The following is a 20,257-nucleotide window of genomic DNA, read 5'->3' as shown; positions in this document are numbered from 1 at the left end:
CGGGGGCTGGTCAGTGATCCCTGCAGGTCAAGGACTTGGTTGTCAGGGGTCCCTGGGGAGCAGGGGGGAGGGTTGGGGATCCCTGGGGAGCAGGATTGGTGATCCCCGGGAATCAGGGTTGGTGATCCCTGAGGAGCAGGGGTTGGTTGGTCGGTGATCCCTGGGGACCAGGGTTGGTGATCCCTGAGGAGCAGGGGTTGGTTGGTCAGTGATCCCTGGGGAGCAGGGTTGGGGATCCCTGGGGAGCAGGGGGCTGGTCAGTGGTCCCTGGGGAGCAGGGGTTGGTTGTTTCTGGCTGCTGTGTCCCACAGACCCATGTCTGTGGTGGGACAGACACCAGGAGTGGCCTGGGGTGGCCTGGCCCTGCCTGGGGCTGGGGCAGGGGTGGAACTGACCCCATTCCTGTCCCATATCCAGTGGGGGAGCAGGTGGTGATCCGGTCCTTCCCCATCGCCTCGCTGACCAAAGAGAAGAAGATCAGTATCCAGGCCCAGGCGGATCAGTTCATCCAGGAGGGATTGCAGCTGCGCTCCTGCACATTCCAGGTGGGACCCCGTGCTGGGAGAGGGCTCAGGGGCACCCAGGAGCAGGATTGGGGACTCCAGCAGGAAAGGGAATGGGACAGGGGAAAGGGAATGGGGCAGGGGAAAGAGAATGGGAATCCCAGGAGAGGCAGGGCAGCCTCAGTCCAGCCTGTGCCCGTGGTGCTCCTGGGTGGATCCAAGCCCTGCCCTGATCCATGGGGAGGGCTGTCCCCGGCCTGACCCCCTGTCACCCCTCACCTGTGCCTCCCCAGCTGCTGAAGATCGCCTTTGACGAGGAGGTGGCCTCGGACAGCGCCGAGATCTTCCGGAAGCACCTGCACAAGCTGCGCTACCCCCAGCACGTGCGCGGCACCTTCGCCTTCACCGTGGGCCAGTCCCCCAAGCAGGCCATGCAGCCCAAGGCCAAGGAGAAGAACCCCTCACTCAGGTACCTGTGCCAGGAGAGGGGATCACGCCTGGGTGTGCCTCATCCTCTGGGACTCCCCCTCCTGTCCCTGCTCCGGCAGAGCCACCAGGGAGGGGACACGGGGAGCTGAGCCCTCCTTGCTCAGACCCATCCTGGTGCAGGGTTTGTGTCACTGGAGATCAGAGAATCCTTAGGCTTGGAAAAGCCCTGTGGGACAATGACTGCAGCCATTCCCATTCCCAGCACTGCCCATGTCCCCAGGTGCCACATCCACATAGCTCTTTAACCCCTCCAGGGATGGGGACTCCAGGGCTGCACAGCCCTTCCCAGGAGGAATTTCCCCAAAATCCCCCCTGAGGTTCCTCCGGCCCAGCCTGAGGCCGTTCCCTCTGCTCCTGTCCCTGGTCCCTGGAGCACAGCCCGACCCCCCCGGCTGTCCCCTCCTGGCAGGGAGCGGTGGAGCCCAAAGAGCTGCAGGTGTCCCCTGTCCTGCAGTGTCCCCAGCCCCACACAGTCACACTGGGAAGGACAGGTCACACTGGGAGTTTGTTGCAGTGGCATCCCCTGCCTGAGGAGGTGTCCCACAGGAGGGGTTCCAGTGGCCTGGGTGGCCCAAGGACACAGTGCTGCAGTGCTGGGTGTTCTGGGGACATGGCCCTGCAGTGCTGGGTGACTCAGGCACATTGTCCTGCAGTGCTGGGAGACTTGAGGACACATTATTCCTGCCCTGGGTGACTCGAGGACACTGATTTTGCACAGGGTGTCTCAGGGATGCAGTACTGGGTGACTTGGGGATGCAGTGCTGCAGTGCTCGGTGACTTGAGGACAGCACTGGCTGCAGCCCTGAGCCCAGGCTTGGCTGGCAATGGCCCTGCCATGGATCCCCTCATACCTGTGGTGGATCCCCAGGTCCCTGCTATGGATTCCATGATACCAGTAGATCCTCTTGTCCCTGTGCTGGATCCCCTTGTCCCTGTGCTGGATCCCTGTCCCTTGCTGTGATTTGGAGCCCTCCTCCCCTGGGATGAGCCAGAGCTCAACCTGAGGCAGCTCTGATCCAGAGCCTGGGGCACAGCCCCATCCCACCTCCCCACCTCCCCAAATCCCTTGGGAATGGCAGGAGCTGTGGCTCCTGCAGGGCCAAGGTGCTGGCAGGTGACACGTCCGTTCCCTCCCGTGTGACAGTGCCTGTCCAGGCTGAGGGCTGCTCCTGGCTCTGGCTGCCTGGGTGACAGCGTTGTCCCTCTGTCCCAGGACGCTGTCCAAGAACCTGGTGAAGAACGCCAAGAGGACGATCGGCCGGCAGTACGTGACCCGCAAGAAGTACACACCTCCAGCCTGGGAGCAGCGGGGCAGCCAGCAGTTCCCCGAGGACAACGAGGACGAGATCTCAGGTTGGGAATGTCCCTGGGGAGGCAGGGAGCAGTGGCACCTGGGAGAAGTCCTGGTGTTTCTGTGGTGGGAGCAGGGTGGGAGCATCTCCTGGTTCCCAGTGCTGTCCCAGCCCTTGGCTGCTGGTGGTGGCCAGGCAGAGAGCCCAGTATGGAGAGAGGTCTTGGGCTGGCTGGAGAATCTCCTGGGGCTGATGGGTGACAGCAGCAGGGTGGGACATTGCTCCAAGCCATCCATCTCCTCCTGCTGCTCTGGGACACCGTGTGTGTGCACCGAGGTGTCCCAGCCCCGCCGTGTCCCCGCAGTGTCCGAGGAGCTGGACAGGAGCACCCTGACGCCCAGCAGCACCATGAGGCCGTCGGAGAAGATGACCATGACGCACGTGGTGGAGCGCGCCTGCTGCCGGGACTACCAGCGCCTGGGGCTGGGCACGCTGAGCAGCAGCCTGACCCGCTCCAAGAACGAGCCCTTCCGCATCTCCACCGTCAACCGCATGTACGCCATCTGCCGCAGGTGAGCCCGCCCGGGGCAGGATCCCTGCCCATCCCTGCCCATCCCTGCTGATCCCTTCTGGTGTCACCGGGACACCCAGAGCCACTGCGGTCAATAAAACTGGTGCCAGCATGGCTTTGTCCTTGGCCAACCCAATCCCAGCCTGCAGCGCCCCACAACTTTCTCACTTATTTTCAGCCAACGTTCATTGGTTCTAAGTTGCCCAATGCTCGTCATTAATCACTGTTCTGCCCTCTATTGATTATTGATTTCTCGCTTCTCATGGTTAGTGTGAATTTTTCAGTGTTTTTGTAATGTTTTTCCCCCATGGTGAGTTTCCAGCACTGAGACTGAAGTGTCTTTGTTAGTGTTTTCTTTGTCTTCATTTACTCCATGTGTCCTTGGATGACCATGAGTCCTGGTCACTCCATTGTGTCCTTGGATGACCACAAGTCCTGGTCACTCCATTGTGTCCTTGGATGGCCATAAATCCTGGTCATCCGATTGTGTCCTTGGATGACCATGAGTCCTGGTCACTCTAATGTGTCCTTGGAGGGCCATGAGTCCTGGTCCCTCCATCATGTCCTTGGATGACCGTGAGTCCTGGTCACCCCATTGTGTCCTTGGATGACCATGAGTCCTGGTCACTCCATTGTGTCCTTGGAGGGCCATGAATTCTGGCTCCCAGGTGTCCAGCCTTTAACTCCTTGAGGCTTTGTTGAGTGCAGCTTGTCAGGGTCGGTTTTACCCAACTCAGAGCTGTGATTTAATGATCCGAGGAGCAATCAGGAGTGTGGGGAAGGGTGATCAGTGCTGGCTCCAAGTGGAGCTCAGGATTAATGAAAGCACTAAGGAAGCCAGCTCAGGAGAGCCGTGCCATCCCGGGCTTTGTGTCCGCAGCTACCCCGGGCTGCTGATCGTGCCGCAGAGCATCCAGGACAACACCATCCAGCGGATCTCGCGCTGCTACCGCCAGAGCCGCTTCCCCGTGGTGTGCTGGAGGAACTCCCGCACCAAGGCCGTGCTCCTGCGCTCCGGGGGCCTCCACGGCAAGGGCGTCGTCGGCCTCTTCAAGTCCCAGAACGCCCCGACCCCAGGTGACCCTCCCAGCCTGGCTGGAGCGGGGGGCTGGGGCTGTGGGATCACCCCTGGCTCTGGGCTGTGACACTCAGGGGTCCCCTGGGTCGGGGTGGTGACACCCAGGGGTCCTCTGGCAATGGGCAATGACACTCAGGGGTCCCCTGGGTCGGGATGGTGACACTCAGGGGGTCTCCTGGCTCTGGGCAGTGACACTCAGGGGTCCCCTGAGTCGGGGTGTTGACACTCAGGGGTCCCCTGACTGTATGGTGACACTCAGGGGTCCCCTGGGTCAGAGCAGTGACACTCAGGGGTCCCCTGCCTCACGGCGGTGATGTTTTGGTGTCTCTGGCTCTGGGGTGACATTGAATTGTCCCCATGACTCTGGGGTGGTGACACTCAGGGGTCTTCCTGGCTTGAGGCAGGGATACCTGGCGGTCTGCAGGATCCAGGTGGTGACACTTTGGGGCTCTAGCTCCGTGTGGTGTGTTTGGGAGTCCCCTGACTCTGGGAGGTGGCACTCAGGGGACTCTCCAGCTCTGGGAGGTGACACTCAGGTGTCTCCCTAGCTTGGTGCAGATACCTGGGGGTGTCCCCAGCTCCAGGCGGTGACACTCGGGGGTCTCCCAGCTCTGGGTGGTTGCCCTCAGAGGTCTCCTGGTTCTGGGTAGTGACAGTCTGAGGGTATCCAGGTGACACTGGTGTCCCCTGCAGGCCCCTCACAGGCAGACTCCACGAGCCTGGAGCAGGAGAAGTACCTGCAGGCTGTCATCAATTCCATGCCCCACTACTCGGACGCCAGCGGGCGCAACACCCTCAGCGGCTTCACCTCGGCTCACATGAGCAGTGCAGGTGAGGGGGGCACAGGGGAGGGGGACGGGGGGCTCCTGCCAGCCCTGGCTCCTGCTCTGCATCCCAAGGGAGCTGCTCTCTGGGCTCCCACGTCCCAGGAGGCAGCGCTGCCTCTCCAGAGCTCCCGGCTCCAGCTGGGTCTCCCTGGCTGCGGGTGGGGATGGGCTTTGGGACATCTGGTGTCCCTGGAGCACTGGGGGCCCTGGGGGTTTTGGGAAGCCCAGTGTCCCTGGAGCACTGGGGGCCCTGGGAGCCAAAGCCTGTGCTGGGGTCTGGGCACTTTGCGGGGGCCAGTGGGGACAGACCCTTCCCACCAGGATCTCAGCACTGCGTGTCCCCCATGCATGGTGCTGGGGTCGGTCTGGGAACCCCTGGTAAGTCCGTGCCCAGCTGTCCCTTCCCAGCCAGACCTTCCCAACTGTCCTGTCCCAGCTGTCCCATCCCAGCTGTCCCTTCTGAGCTGGCCCTTCCTGCAGGACACAGTTCCATCCTGTCCTGCCACAACGGTGCCATCCATGCTGTCCCAGTGCCATCTGTCCTGTCCTGGTGCCATCCATCCTGTCCCAGTGCCATCCATGCTGTCCCGTCATCCCACCCATCATCACTGTGGACACATCAGGGGCTGGGGGCTCTGGGGAGCCCAGGGGGGCTCCCTGATCTTGAAGAGAAGAGAGAACTTCCCAACAGCCCCTCCGAGGCCTTTCCCCAGTGCAGGGGGACGTGTCCAGAGCGTGGCCGGAGCAGGGGCTCAGCCTGGCTCTGAGGGTGGCATGGGTGACCTGGCAGGGCTGGCACAGGGTGACCCCACCCTGTGGGTGGGCTGGGGGCCGAGTCCCCTCCTCCAGGGCTGCCCCGGGCACTGGTTTTCCGTGGCTCCAGCTGGATGGTGCTTCCCCTGCTGGCTCTGCATCCCGGGGCTCCGCTTGCTGCTGCTTCCTGCCTGCCCTGCCTGGCTCCAGCAGGGCCCCGGGAGCTGGGCAGGGCCTCGGGAGCTGACCTTCTCTTGGTGCTGCAGATTTCTCCGACAAGAGGCAGCAGCCTAAGCTGGGATCGCTCATGAAGCAGGTGATGGGAGGGAAGGACGAAGGGCCTGGGACTTTGAGCCGCGGAGGTGAGGACGGGACGGGGGCGCTGCCTGGGGGCCTCGCTGAGACCCCCAGCCCCGGGCAGCTCTCGTAGAGTAGATGCTTCTCTGGGGGGAGCAGGTGATCCCCTGGGGAGAGCAGGTGATTCCTTGGGGAGAGCAGGTGATTCCTTGGGGACAGCAGGTGATAATTCCTGGGCAAGAGCAGGTGATCCCCTGGGAAGAGCAGGTGATTCCTTGGGAAGAGCAGATGCTCCCCTGAGCCGCAGCCACAGGGAGGGAGGGAGGGCTCTCCCACAGCCCCGGTGCCATCACCTCCATCCCATTCCCTGTCTGTGGCTCCGTGTCCCTTGCTGAGGTCCCTTTCGTCCTGTGCCCCCAGGGCTGGGTCACAGAGCCAGGGTGATCACCCTGTCCTCCCCCAAGTGCGCGTCGCCGAAGGGCCGCGAGACGCCCCGAGGTACGGACGCGCCCGAGCCGGCGGGGTGTGACTGACCACTGTGACTGACCCCCCACTCACCCACCCACTCACTCACTCCCTGCCCCTCACACTAATGCCCAGTAACCCCAGTAACCCCCCGAGCCCCCCTGCTCCAGGTGTGCCACGGGCACGGTAAGTACCGGGCAGCCTCGCCAGGTTTGCTTTGGGCTCCCGGGCTCTGCGGTGCGGGGCGGTGGTGCCAGGGCAGGGTGCAGCTGGTGGCAGGGCTGTGGTGCAGGTGGCAGGGCTGTGGTGCAGGTGGCAGGTCCCGGTGACGCTGGGGTGGGGTGTGACAGTGCCAGTGACCAGACACGGAGCCAACGGGGCCGGAATCCAGCGGGCAGGAATTCCTGCAGCACCCAGAGGGAGAAGGAGCCAAAGCAAACCTGGTGCCCAGCACCTCCCTGGCATGTGCCCCCCGGGCCGGGCTGCGGGGACAGCTCGGCCCCCGGCTGGGGACGTGGGGCTGCGCAACCCCCGAGCCCCGGCCCCGCCCTGACCCGGCCCGGTCCCGCAGGGAAGTGGGGCAGCATCCGGGCCAGCGGCCGCATGAGCAGCTACGCCCTGAACGTGGAGATCGGGTCCCGCCTGGCCGGCAAGGACCTGCTGGGGACACAGCACAACGGGACCCCCGCCGAGCCCTCCTTCCTGCGGCAGCACCGCGCCTCGCTCTACATCATCGGCGACAAGTCCCAGCTGAAGGTGACACGCCCTGCACTGCCACCGCAGGGAGGGACGGAGCTGGGAATGGCCTGGAGCCCCAGCAGGGGCTGAGGGAGCTGGGAAAGGGCTGGAGCCCCAGAAGGGCTGAGGGAGCTGGGCAGGGCCTGAGCCTGGAGCAAAGGAGGCTCAGGGGCCCTTGTGGCTCTGCACAAGTCCCTGCCAGGAGGGCACAGCCAGGGGGAACAGGGACAGGAGCAGAGGGAACGGCCTCAGGCTGGGCCAGGGGAGGTGAGGTTGGACAGCAGCAGGAATTTCCCCATGGAAAGGGGTCAGGCCCTGGCACAGCTGCCCAGGGAGCTTTGGAGTGCCCATCCCTGCAGGGATTTCAAGGATGTGTGGATGTGGCACTTGGGGCCAGGGTCAGTGGTGGCCTTGGCAGTGCTGGGGAACAGTTGGGCTCCACGGTCTCCGAGGGCCTTTCCAATCCAGAGAATTCCCTGATCCCGAGGGTGGCAGTGGCTCAGGGCAGCCCAGGGCAGCCCAGGCCATGCTGTCCCCCTGCAGGGTGTGAAGCCAGACCCGCTGCAGCACTGGGAGGTGGTGCCCATCGAGGTGTTCGACGTGCGCCAGGTGAAGGCCAGCTTCAAGAAGCTGATGAAGGCCTGCGTGCCCGGCTGCCCCTCCAGCGACCCCAGCGTGGCCTACCTGCGCTCCCTGGAGGACTCGGAGTGGCTGTCCCAGGTCAGTCACACCCACAGGCAGGGCCCTCCCCTCCCCTGGGGGCTCTGAGCAGCATGGGCTCCAGTGCCCTGTGCAGAGCAGCACTGGGACATGCAGGGGGGTGTGAGGGACAGGGGTGGGACAATCCAGAGCTCAGCTCTGTAGTGCTGGGCAGATCTGCCAGCCAGGAATGCCAGGCAGGACCTGCAGGGTGCTCCAGAGGGGCTGGGACAAGGCAGTGCCAGGATGAGCCAGGGCAGCAGCCCAGGGGGGCTGGTTCAGTGTGGAGCCATGGGAAGAGTCCCATGGCTGGGACTGGGACTGAGGGGAGCTGGAGGAGCTGAGGGTCCCCTGTCCCTGCTGCTGCTGTCGTGTCCGAGCCCCTGTGGTGGTGGCCCCTGTGCCCCCCGAGCGTGGCCTCACTCTGGAGAAGGGGACGCTGCCCCCACACCCAGCCCAGGAGCTCCCTGTGCCCTCCTCACTCCTGGGCCCGCCCTGGCAGATCCACAAGATCCTGCAGATCTCGGTGCTGGTGGTGGAGCTGCTGGACACGGGCTCGTCCGTGCTGGTCAGTCTGGAGGACGGCTGGGACATCACCACGCAGGTGAGGGCGCGGCGCTGGCCGGGCTGGCCCCGTGGCTGTCCCCCACAGCCCCTGGAGCTCCCTGTCCCCGCAGGTGGTGTCCCTGGTGCAGCTCCTGTCCGACCCCTACTACCGGACGCTGGAGGGCTTCCGGCTGCTGGTGGAGAAGGAGTGGCTGTCCTTCGGCCACCGCTTCAGCCACCGCGGCGCCCAGACCCTGGCGGGCCAGAGCAGCGGCTTCGCCCCCATCTTCCTGCAGTTCCTGGACTGTGTGCACCAGGTGAGCCCTGGCACCTGGGCCACGGGACCCCCGAGTGACTGGGGGGGACCCCTGAGTGCCCACAGGTCTACGAGTGTCCAGTGGGAACCCCAGCACCCCGAGGGACCCCTCAGTGCCTACTGGAACCCCCGAGTGTCCCCTGGGGCAGGCGGGAGGGCCCTGCCCAGCCCAGCCCAGCCCAGCCCAGCCCGTGTGCCTGATCCCAGCCATCCCGGGCTCTCCCACAGATCCACCTGCAGTTCCCCATGGAGTTTGAGTTCAGCCAGTACTACCTGAAGTTCCTCAGCTACCACTACATTTCCAACCGCTTCCGGACATTCCTGCTGGACTCGGACTACGAGCGCATCGAGCTGGGTGAGCGCAGCGTGCGGGGCCAGAGATGGCAGCTGCCCCTGCCCCCGTCACACCCACTGTCCCCTCTGTCCCCCAGGGCTCCTGTACGAGGAGAAGGGCGAGCGGAAGGGCCAGCAGGTCTCCAAATCCATCTGGGATTACATCGACCGCCTCAACAAGAAAGCTCCCATCTTCTTCAACTACCTGTACGCACCTGAGGACGGCGAGGTGAGAGCTGGGGGCACCCCAGGATCCTCCCTGCAGGAGCAGCTGGAGCTGGGATTTGTCCCCTGGGAAGGGACCTCAGAGCCCCTGCAGTGCCACCCCTGCCATGGCAGGGACACCTCCCACTGTCCCAGGCTGCCCCAGCCCCAGTGCCCAGCCTGGCCTTGGGCACTGCCAGGGATCAGGGGCAGCCCCAGCTGCTCTGGCAATGCCAGCCCAGGCAGGAATTCCTCATTGCCAAGATGCCACCCATGGCTGCCCTCTGGCAGTGGGAGCCATTCCCTGGGTGCTGTCCCTGCAGGCCTTGTCCCCAGTCCCTCTGCAGGCCCTGCCAGGGGCTCTGAGCTCTCCCTGGAGCCTTCTCCTCTCCATGCTGGACACTCCCAGCTCTCCATGTGGACACACCATCTCCTTGTTCTGGCCGGGAATGTCCAGCCTGGCCCCGCTGCCCTTCATGAGCCTTCCCCCACCCCTCCCGCAGGTCCTGAGGCCGTACAGCAACATCTCCAACCTGAAGGTGTGGGACTATTACACGGAGGAGACGCTGTCCGAGGGCCCCCCGTACGACTGGGAGCTGGCGCAGGGGCAGCCGGAGCCGGCGGAGGAGCCGGATCGCCAGGACACGGCGGCCCCGCAGAGCAAGCGCCGCATCATCTGGCCCTGCTACGACAACCGCAGCCGCGTGGAGCCCGACGCCATCTCCAAACTGCTCGAGGTGGGCATCCTGCCCGGGGGATGGCACCCGGCAGAGCCCTGGCACAGGGACAGCGGCCCCAGGGGGTTTGTACCCTCCGGGGCTGATGCTGGAATTCCCCCCACAGGAGTTGCAAAACCTGGAGATGGAGCTGGGGCAGGTCCCGGAGCGCTGGAAGGACACGTGGGACAAGGTGAAAGCGTCCCAGCGCACGGAGGGGCGGCAGGAGGGCAACAGGGTAGGTGACAGGGTGTGACAGGGCTGTGCTAGGCACTGTCACAGGATGTGACAGTGTGTGACAGGGTGTGGATGTAGCTGTGGCAAGGGCTGTGATGGGGTGGCACTGACTGTGACAGAGGTGTGACAGAGCGTGGCAGGCTGTGCTGCTTCTGGGTGCTGCTGCTGCTGGTTCTGGTGGTTGTGGTGATGCTGCTGCTGCTGCTGCTGCTGCTGGAGCTCAGCCCCGGCCCCCCTCACGCTGTCCCTGTCCCGCAGACCCCCAGCTCCCTGCTGATGTCATCGGGGCTGTCCCACCACCGGCGCTCGCTGGGCGTGTACCTGCAGGAGAGCGGGGTGGGCTCCACGCTCAACCTCAGCCTGGACAGCGACACCAGCAGCACCTCCACCCCGTCCAGCGGGAAGCCGGGCGGCCGCCGCAGCACCTCCACCCTCTACAGCCAGTTCCAGATGTCCGAGAGCGAGAACAGGCAGGCGGGGCTGGGGCTGGGCTGGCAATGGTGGCAGCAGGAGGGGGATCCCTCCCAGGGGGCAGGATGTGGGTCCTGGTGGGTTTCCATCCCTGACCCCGCTGTTCCACCCCTTCCTGCCCTGCAGATCCTACGAGGGGTCTCTGTACAAGAAAGGCGCCTTCATGAAACCCTGGAAGTCTCGGTGGTTTGTGCTGGATAAAACCAAACATCAGGTACCGGGTGGGGCCCGGGGTCTGTCCTGTCCCTCTGTCCCATCCCATCCCATCCCATCCCTTCCGTGCCCTGCCCTGCCCTGCCCTGAGCACGGCTCTCCCACAGCTGCGGTACTACGACAGCCGGATGGACACAGAGTGCAAAGGTGTCATCGACCTGGCCGAGGTGGAGTCCATCACGCCGGGGACCCCCACCATGGGGGCCCCCAAGACGGTGGATGAGAAAGCTTTCTTCGACGTGAGTGTCCCCAGGGGCTGGCACTGGGCAGCTCCTGTCACTCCGGGCGGCGGCCGCGGCCCCGGAGCTGTCCTGGGTACCGCCCTCAGCCCCTCCTCTCTCTGCCCGCAGCTGAAGACGACGAAACGAGTTTACAATTTCTGCGCCCAGGACGTGCAGCTGGCCCAGCAGTGGATCGACCGCATCCAGAGCTGCCTGTCGGACGCGTGAGCCCGGCTCAGCGGAGCCGCAATTCCAGGCACGGCTGCCGGGCCCGCAGCGGGAGCAGAGGCAGCGCCAGGCTCGAGGCGAGCCCGGGACTGAGGGAGAGGAGGAGCGGCCCTTCCTCCCAGCCACCGGGCGGGACGGGCGTGTCCGGGGAGGGGTGGCACAGGGAGGGATTCCTCGCGTTGAAGCGGGCGGGGGCCCGTCCCGCCCCCGGCCCCGTCTGAGCCGTGTCGTGACCCCGTGTCCTCCGTGTGCCCCAGCCCCGCTCCAGCTCCCTGGGCAGGGGATCCTGCACCCCACACCCCCACCCCACACTGCGGGGGGAGGCAGAGCTGCCCCCCATCCTGCCCCTCGTCCTGCCCCCCTGCATGTCTGCCAGAGCCCCCGGAACCTGCCCTGCCCCTCCCGGCCTGGGAGCGAGTCCTGGGCTCTGCTCCCATCCTGCTGGAGCCGGGACCTGCAGCTCAGGGGATGATGGCACAGGGCACAGAGCCCTGCAGCTCAGGGGATGATGGCACAGGGGACAGCACAGAGCCCCGGGACCATCCCGTGTCTGTCCGGCCCTGGAGCCGCTCCCAGCTGAGCACAGGAACGGGAGTGCTGGGAATGTTGGGAGGCTGCAGGTGCTGGCTCCGTGTCCCTGGGGGCGGACGTGGCTGTGGCCGCTCTGCTCCCAGCGGGCAGGAGGCTCCCCGGGCTGTGGCCAGGGGGTCCCTGTCCCGCTGGGCTCCCTGTCCTGGCTGGGGCAGTCTCTACCTCCAGGCTGGCTGTCCCGGGGGGCACATTCCCTGCGGGAGGTGCCAAGTGCTGCAGCCTCCTGGGTGCCCCTCTGTCCCCTCCCGGGGGGTGGGGACCAAACCAGCCCCGGGATGAGGGTCCCCTCTGGCTGAAGGCACACGGGGCTGGGGGCTGGGGCAGCAGCCCTGCCAGTGCCACCTGGTCCCTGCAGGGTCTCCTTTGCACAGGTCGCACACTCCCCCCCCCCCCAGGGCTCTCCTGCCTCCAACCCCCCCCGGTTGCCCCCTTTGTGCTCTGCCTGTGCCCAGCCCGGGGGAGCAGCTCCTGTCCCGCTGTCCCTGTCCCAGCCCCGCTGTCCCTGTCCCCACTGTCCCCCCCGCTGCTGCCCCTCAGTGCTGGGGGTGGCTCTGGGTACCGAATGGGCTCCTGCAGCCCCCCTGCCCCCGCACTGGTGTGAACTGGGGGTTCGGCGTGGGGGGACCCCAGAGGGCCCTGTGGGGTCACTGCGGCCCCACTGCTGCCCGGGACCCCCCGGCACCCCCAGGACTGACCCCCCCAGCTCCGCCAGCCCCTCCACCCGTCTTGTTTTTAAAGTCCAGCATTTTATTTCAGTGCAGAGCTCTTTGTACAGTCGCCCCGTTCCTCTGTACCATCCTGGCTGTGCAGGTGTAACACGGAGGTTTTGTAACTTACCTGAGCAGTTGTAGATTATTGAAGTTTCTGTACATTGTGTCAAACATGCAGAGTCCTTGTATTGTATTTGTGCCTAGAGGAAAAGGTTATTCTATAAAAAGAAAACTAACGGAATTTAATAAAAAAATTAATGAGAGACGCTCCTTTTGCCTTGCTGAGCACAGGGAAACAGGGCAGAGCCTGGGGCCAGCACAGGACAGGCTCAGCTCCTGTCACTGGCAGAGCTCCTGGGGGATCCTGGCACTGGAACCTTTGCACCATGCTGGATCTGCTCTGTCCCAGCCGCTCCTGCTGCCACCATTCCAACCCCTCAGGAGCAGAGGGAGCGGCCTCAGGCTGGGCCAGAGCAGCTCAGGGTGGAACCAGCAGGAATTTCCCCATGGAAAGGGGTCAGGCCTTGGCAGGGGCTGCCCAGGGGGGTTTGGGGTGCCCATCCCTAGAGGTGTCCCAGGAACTCCTGGAGGTGGCACTCAGGGCTCCGGGCTGGGGACAGGTGGAGGTCGGGCACAGCTGGGACTGGATGGGCTTTTCCAGCCTCAGGGATTCCATGATTCCACGAGGAGTCCAGCCCCACTCCTGGCCCCGACCATCCCAGAGCCCCTCGGGACCCTTGGCGTGTCCTGCAGGATGGAGGAACCCAGCACTGGCACATGAATTTTGAGCTTTTATTGATAGTTGGAATTTACAGCCTAAAACTGACAACATAGAGAGATGCAGACTTTTTTTCCTTTTTCTTATTTTCTTTTTTTTTTTTTTTTGTTTCTTTTTTTGGTCGCTTTTTTACAAAAAAAAAAAAAAAAACAAAAAAAAAAAAAACCAAAACAAACCAAAAACCAAAATAACCAAAAAAGCCACCAGCATCAGATTTACAATATAAAAGTTTTGACAGTAGAGAGACTAAAGTACATCTGGAATTACTCAGAAAAATAAACAGGGAAAAGGCAGTAATTTCAAATTTGTCCCTCATATTTACACATAATACACAGACATTGCTTACAAAGACCCGGATCCCAGTTTAAGGGCAGTTGGCATCGTGAGAAGGCTCCCCCGGCATCGCCCTCGTGCCCGCCCGGAGCGGATCCCGGGATCTCCCCGCGGCCCCTCCGTGGTTTTATTGCTTTGCGGGGCCGGTGGTTGTGGAGAAAGGCATCGAGTCCGCCCCGCCCGCTGCTCCCGCCGGGACACCCCATCCCTCCCTCGGGAACTCCCTCGGGAGCCGGGATGGCCCCGGTGCCCGCGCACGTTTCAGGGAGACTCAGCTCGGGACACCACGGCAGGATTTGGGGAGAGCGGGAAGAGGAGGAGGAGCGGAGCGACGCTGAAATTCCGGGCTCGGCCTGGGGACCCCCCTGCAACCTTCCCAAATCCACGAATCCCCACCCCACGGCAGCAGCGCCTCCCCCTGCCCGGGCTGTTGGGGTTATGGGATCTCCTGTGCTCACGGAAGGCTCCAGCTCCCATCCCACAGCCTGGAATCAGCTCTGCCTCAGCCGGGACGTGGAGATGGCAGAGGTGCCATTCCCAAGGCCTTTTCCCAAAATGAGCCAAGGCTAGGAGCCAGGCACGGCCTGGGATGGGCACGGAGCCCCCGGGATGGGCACGGAGCCCCTGGAAGGGGCACGGATCCCAGCCAGAATCCGCTCCCTCAGCAGAGGCCCTGCCAGCCCCAGGCACTGCTGTGGTCCCAGCACCTCCTGCTCTCCTGGAGATCCGGAATTATTCCCGACAAACAGCCTGGCTGGGGTCACTTTGAGATCAGCCTGGGGTTCTGGGGCCGGAGGCGGCACCGGGGTGTCCCGGGGCATGAATCCATGGTTTGTGCTAACAGTCACAGAGCCGAGTGTTCCCAGCGAGCCCCTGCAAGGGAAAGCCCTGGAAAAGCCCTGGAAAAGCCCTGGAGAAGCGGCTCCAGAGGCTCCAACTCAACTGCAAACATGGAATGCTCCGAGTGCGGATGGACGGAGGAGGCCGGGCAGGAAAGCGGAGCCAAGAGGGATCTGCTGGAGCCAATTCACCAGGGAAAACCACCAGGAACCCCCGGGGAAGGGGATGTGCCAGCTGGGATCCCAGGACTCGGGAGGGATAAAGGAAAGGTTTGGAAAATGTCACATCAAGGAGAATGCCTGGAAAACTCCACATTCCCACCCAAATTCCCCTCAACTGCCGCTGCAGCCGGGTCAGACACGGAAGGCAAAGACAGAAACAAGGAAAAGGGAAAATCCACGACCTCCGAGAGCACCAGGGACACCCTGGGACGGCTGCAGCCTGGAACAGCCTCTCCCACACGGAGAAAATGGAACAGGGATAAAATAAAGGGAAGGAGTTGCTCCATTCTCAGCCCTGGCACCCCTGGAATTCCCAGCCCTGCCCAGCACCTGGGACTGGGACTGGGATTGGATTGATTTGTACTGACGCCGGAGCCCACTGGGAAGGTGCAAATCTCCTGCTCCAGGAGATCCCAGCAAAGCCAAAAGCTCTGGGAAAAATGGGATTCGGGTGAGTTTAGAAATCTCTGCAATAAATTTTTATAAATATTCCCTATTTACAGCAAACACTGGGAATGGGAGCGTGGAGAGGGAAGGAGGAGCCAGGGACACGCTCAGAGCAGCTCCTGCTGCCACCACTGGGATGCTCCTGCCTGTCCCCAGAGTCCCCTCTGCCCTCATTCCATGGATCCATCCCCTCTGGAATGTTCCTGCCTGTCCCCAAGGCTGGGGGAGAAACCAACCACCTCCTTCCCTGAAATCCCCAGGATTTCTATCCCAAGGTCTCTCCTCATCACTCTCCTGGTCCAACCCTTGAGTCACAGCCTCAGCCAAATGGGAAACCACAGGAAAGGTTCTGGCTCCCTTGGGAGTGGGGGTGGAGGGTCAGGTCCTGCTCCTAAATCAGCCATAAATCCATAAATCCGTAAATCCAGGACGTCCGCCCCGCAGCGCCTCCTTTGATCCCCAACAGGAAAAGGGGGATCCCAGCCAGGGAAAGCCCAACCCAGCCCAGGGAATTCCCAGTTCCAGCCCCTCCCTCTGTGCCCAGCTCCAGCGTTAAGGCTGGATCCCAGCACCGGCCCCTCCACTCGGGAGGCTGGAGCACTCCCCGTGTTTGCCACTATTGGCTGCCAGGGGACACAAGGACGATTCTAAGAGGGAAAAGCTCACCAGGGAATTCTCTGGGACTGTCTGGCACAAAATCCCTTTCCATTCCACAAACCCCAGACCCAGCAGGGGAATGTTTATATTCCAAGGGGGGGAATATTTACAGGTCCGGGAAGTTTTCATTTAAATTCCATTAAATAATAAAATATTTGGGATTAAACACTAATTCCATTCCATCAGAAAATCAGGAATAATCCTCTCTTTCTGGTGCTCTTGGCCCAGTTTCTGTCCTACTCGGAGACAGCTCTGATGCCCAGGTTGGAGTCTGGGATCCCTCTGGAGCAGACTGGAAATGGACACAGAATTCCCATTGCCATTCCCTGCCCCACAGCCCCACTCCCATGGGATCTCCATGGTCCCCTGGGAAGGGATCAACTTCTCCCTGCACGGCCCCACAGGGAGCCCCGGGAGCTGAGCATTCCCAAAGGACCTTTTCCTTCTGCTCTCTGGAGTTCTGACAGGGCCCCGCTGCCAAACATCATCCGCACATCCCAAATCCAGGGGAAGTGCAGGGAAGGTTCCCGTGACCAAATCCCACCTGGCTCTGCCCGGAGCTCGTGGGGACAATGGGGGTGGAGGAACTGGGATACTGGGGTGGGTGAACTGGGATACTGGGATAGGTGAACTGGGATACTGGGGTGAGTGAACTGGGATACTGGGATGCACTGACTGGGATACTGGGATGGATGAACTGGGATACTGGGATGGATGAACTGGGATACTGGGATAGGTGAACTGGGATACTGGGGTGGGTGAACTGGGATACTGGGATGGATGAACTGGGATACAGGGATGGATGAACTGGGATACTGGGATAGGTGAACTGGGATACTGGGATAGGTGAACTGGGATACTGGGATGGATGAACTGGGATACTGGGATGGATGAGCTGGGATACAGGGATGGATGAACTGGGATACTGGGATGGATGAACTGGGATACTGGGATAGGTGAACTGGGATACTGGGGTGGGTGAACTGGGATACTGGGATGGATGAACTGGGATACTGGGATAGGTGAACTGGGATAGGTGAACTGGGATACTGGGATGCACTGACTGGGATACTGGGATGGGTGAACTGGGATACTGGGATGCACCAAGTGGGATAAGGAGCTGTGAGGTGTAGAGGGAAGAGCACAGGGAACAGAAATCCATTGTTGGAACTGGGATGGATTTAAGGCACTCGGAACAGTGGGAACTGGGAATGATTTTATCCGTGGGCTGGAGCACAGGACATTCTCCTCTGTTTCCTGTGATCTGGGATGGAACAGCACTGGATTCAAGCTGGAATGGGAAGAGGTGGCTCCTTCCAGACTAAATCCAAGGCTTTGGATTGCTTTGGAACCACAGTGTGGTCAGTGCTGTGCCCTGGAACAGCTCCCAGATCCAAGGGGCCTCAGAGCTGCAAGTGTCTGAGGGAGCTGAACCTTTTTTGGGAAAGCTGCAGCAGGTCGGGAGGGAGGGGAGGAGCAGGGATGGGAATTGCAGGCATGTGATGAATACACGGGAATTAACTGCAAATTAACAGGATCCAGGGAAAAAGGGAAGGGAAGGGAAGGGAAGGGAAGGGAAGGGAAGGGAAGGGAAGGGAAGGGAAGGGAAGGGAAGGGAAGGGAAGGGAAGGGAAGGGAAGGGAAGGGAAGGGAAGGGAAGGGAAGGGAAGGGAAGGGAAGGGAAGGGAAGGGAAGGGAAGGGAAGGGAAGGGAAGGGAAGGGAAGGGAAGGGAAGGGAAGGGAAGGGAAGGGAAGGGAAGGGAAGGGAAGGGAAGGGAAGGGAAGGGAAGGGAAGGGAAGGGAAGGGAAGGGAAGGGAAGGGGATTTTCCCATTTTCCAGATTCTGCCATGGCCAATCAGACACAGACTGGAGTTCGCACATTCCTGGGACGACAGAGAGGAGCAGGGAAAGAGCTGAAGTGTCCATGCAAAGTCACTGCCAGGAGTGGGAACAGGGAGCTGAGGAGCAGGGAATGGCTGCAGGGATCAGGGAATGCACCAGGGCCAGGGAACAGCTGCAAGGACCATGAGACAGATGTGAGGATCAGGGAACTGCAAAGAACAAAGGATGACTCCAGGGAGCCAGGACTTCACAGGAGGACATGGAAGGCACACAAGGACCACAGAACAAGGGAGCTGCAGGCCCAGCTCCGGGCTCTGGAGCGGAGCAGCCAGAATTCCCTGTCACAATCCCAGCACCCCAGGGGCCACCTGAGGTTCTCCAGCAGCAGCTGGGGAAAGAGGAGAGTGGGAGAAGCATTTCCATGGAGAGAAGAACGTTTGCTGTGCCTGTGGATCCTCGTGTTTGGATCCATGAGATCCAGCCAAGCCCCTTCACTGCAAAAGCACCAAACCCACCCCCCACAGGGGAATCCCTACGGCATTCCCAGAATTCCTACAGAGTTCTGCAAAACTACCTCTGAGCATCAAAATTACAGGAGAAAGGATTTATCCCTTGTTTCCATCTGTCCAAGGAATTGGAGGGAATCAAAAATAGAAGGGAAGGCTCTGCCCTCCAGAAAAGCCCCAAATTCAGGGAGAGAGGAAAATCCCTCTCTTCCCATCAGCATCAAATACAAAAATACAGTTTCCATGGGAATATCCCATTGCTGGGAGAGGTGAGGACCACCACGGAATACCAGGAATTCTGTACAAACCCAGGTGGGAGCTGGGACACCACAAAGCCCTTCCTGGATGAGGTAAGAGAGGTTCAGGTGAGCAAAGCCACCGGGGAGAAGCCAAATTGTTCCTTTTCCACTTGTCCCAAAGCTCAGCCCTAAATACACCTGGAAAACTCCTGGGTTTGCTGGAACTTCCCACCACAGAGGGAAAACCCAGGATCAAAATTCCCATTTCAGCCCAAGCCCAACAGCATTCCTGGTGAAGTCAGAAACGTTACCCAGGACGAAACCAACGGGAACTGATCCAACCCAATTCCAAAGGATCTCAGACTTCCACTGACAGAATGCTGGAGTTGGTCCAGTGCTTCAAGGGCACCACTCCTGCCACTGCCACATGTCATTAACTAACACAGGTAATTATTCACTAATTATTCATTAACACTGCCGAATCCCAGAGCCGATTCCGGACCGGGAACACCAAAATCCCAAATCCCAAATCCCGGCAGAGCAAAGGGGAAAATCCCAATAACGAGTCACAAGGAAACCCCTCCATCCCAGGTTTCCCTGGATGCACCACAGCAGCACAGCCCATTCCAAGGGGGCCGGGTGTGCCAGCCTGGGACACTCAGCAGCCTCCAGCCCTGCCCTGAGCACACGGCCAGGAGTCCAGGGTGGCACATCCCTGTGCCCCCAGAGGACAGCACAGGGAAACGGCACAGGACGGAGCCAGGGGAGCGGGAATGGGAAATGGCAGGAGGAGCTCCCAATCCCAACATAGTTTAAACCAGTTCAGAGCCAGTCCATGAGTGACACGACAGCGGGAAGACGGGTACGGCTCGGATACACCCTGAACACACCCTGGGTGCACCCCAGTTACACCCAGGATACACCCTGGATACACCCTGAGCCCTTCACCGAGCCCTTCACCAATTCATCAATCCTGTTTTTTCCAATCAATTCTGTTTTTTCCAACAGATCAATTCCCAGCCCACCCACTGTGGGCAGAAAGGGCCCCTCAGGCTGAGGGGGATCCCCGAGGGGTTGGGATTTCAAGGCCTGGCACAGGGATGAGCTCCAAGGATTGCCACTGATAAATCAGGATTTTAATGACAGCTCCCTGGCCAGTGTGGGAAAAATGACTCTGGGATGCCACTGGAGAACAAGAAAGTAATTTAAATGATATTTCCTTCAGATATGTTCTTTGGGAATGTCCCTGCACCTTCACTCCAAACCTTTCACTGGGAAGTCTGGGAACTGGGATGCCCAAGCCCTTTGGAACAGACACTGAGGGCAACACTGGGCTTTTCGGGTTCTTTTGGTCTTTTTTTTCCAATCTGTGCCCCCCAGGGTTTCCATTCCCTGCACACCTGCAGCTCTCCAAAGAGATGTTCTTGATGAAACCTCGGGGTGGAACCTTGGGATTCCATCCCAGGGACAGCCAAGCCTTGGGACACTTGGAGAAATTCCCTTGGGCTTTGCTGAGGACACAGGACCCCAACAAACACCCAGGATTTTGCCTGCCTCAGGAGGAGAGGGAATTCTGTTTTAGGGGAGTTTTTGGCTGTGGAATTGCTGAGAGAATGATGGGAATATTCCCTGCTGGTTGCCCTTGCAGGGTGCAGTGGGATCTCTGGCCTGGGACATGCAGGGAATTCTGGACACACCTCTGGACACCCCTGGATTGAGGGGGTACAGAACCCCCCAGCCTGTCCTGAGCCCCAGGAATGCTCAATCCCAGACACTCCACTCCATCTGCCACGGGATCACAGCTCCACACACTGGGATTTGGGATTCGCAGCCCTCCACCCTGCTCCCCTCCCTCACTCTGCACCCAGGGGCCCCCACAGGACCAGGACACTGGG

At 61.3% G+C, this 20,257-nt stretch overlaps 1 protein-coding gene across 6 annotated transcripts in view; it reads left to right on the top strand.

Annotated features, from left to right (window-relative positions):
- SBF1 (SET binding factor 1) overlaps positions 1–11,915 on the top strand; it is a 63,359-nt gene extending 51,444 nt beyond the window's left edge. For 2 of the 6 annotated variants that reach the window (XM_058022565.1, XM_058022564.1), the window contains 20 exons: positions 418–545; positions 797–972; positions 2,206–2,345; positions 2,649–2,856; positions 3,736–3,932; positions 4,627–4,764; positions 5,780–5,875; positions 6,231–6,308; positions 6,847–7,031; positions 7,557–7,733; positions 8,215–8,316; positions 8,390–8,575; positions 8,803–8,929; positions 9,006–9,136; positions 9,615–9,848; positions 9,955–10,065; positions 10,323–10,534; positions 10,662–10,749; positions 10,856–10,987; positions 11,099–11,915. In XM_058022565.1, coding sequence (XP_057878548.1) covers positions 418–545; positions 797–972; positions 2,206–2,345; positions 2,649–2,856; positions 3,736–3,932; positions 4,627–4,764; positions 5,780–5,875; positions 6,231–6,308; positions 6,847–7,031; positions 7,557–7,733; positions 8,215–8,316; positions 8,390–8,575; positions 8,803–8,929; positions 9,006–9,136; positions 9,615–9,848; positions 9,955–10,065; positions 10,323–10,534; positions 10,662–10,749; positions 10,856–10,987; positions 11,099–11,197 — 2,945 coding nt within the window. In that variant the 3' untranslated portion in view covers positions 11,198–11,915. The remainder of the gene's footprint in view (positions 1–417; positions 546–796; positions 973–2,205; positions 2,346–2,648; positions 2,857–3,735; positions 3,933–4,626; positions 4,765–5,779; positions 5,876–6,230; positions 6,309–6,846; positions 7,032–7,556; positions 7,734–8,214; positions 8,317–8,389; positions 8,576–8,802; positions 8,930–9,005; positions 9,137–9,614; positions 9,849–9,954; positions 10,066–10,322; positions 10,535–10,661; positions 10,750–10,855; positions 10,988–11,098) is intronic. The other 4 variants (XM_058022568.1, XM_058022566.1, XM_058022570.1 and 1 more) reach the window with 2 other exon arrangements.
- The last annotated feature ends 8,342 nt before the right edge of the window (positions 11,916–20,257 follow it).

This window comes from Melospiza georgiana, chromosome 4 (assembly GCF_028018845.1).
Source record: "Melospiza georgiana isolate bMelGeo1 chromosome 4, bMelGeo1.pri, whole genome shotgun sequence".
NCBI classification, from domain to species: domain Eukaryota; kingdom Metazoa; phylum Chordata; class Aves; order Passeriformes; family Passerellidae; genus Melospiza; species Melospiza georgiana.
This window is presented reverse-complemented; position numbering and strand designations above follow the sequence as displayed.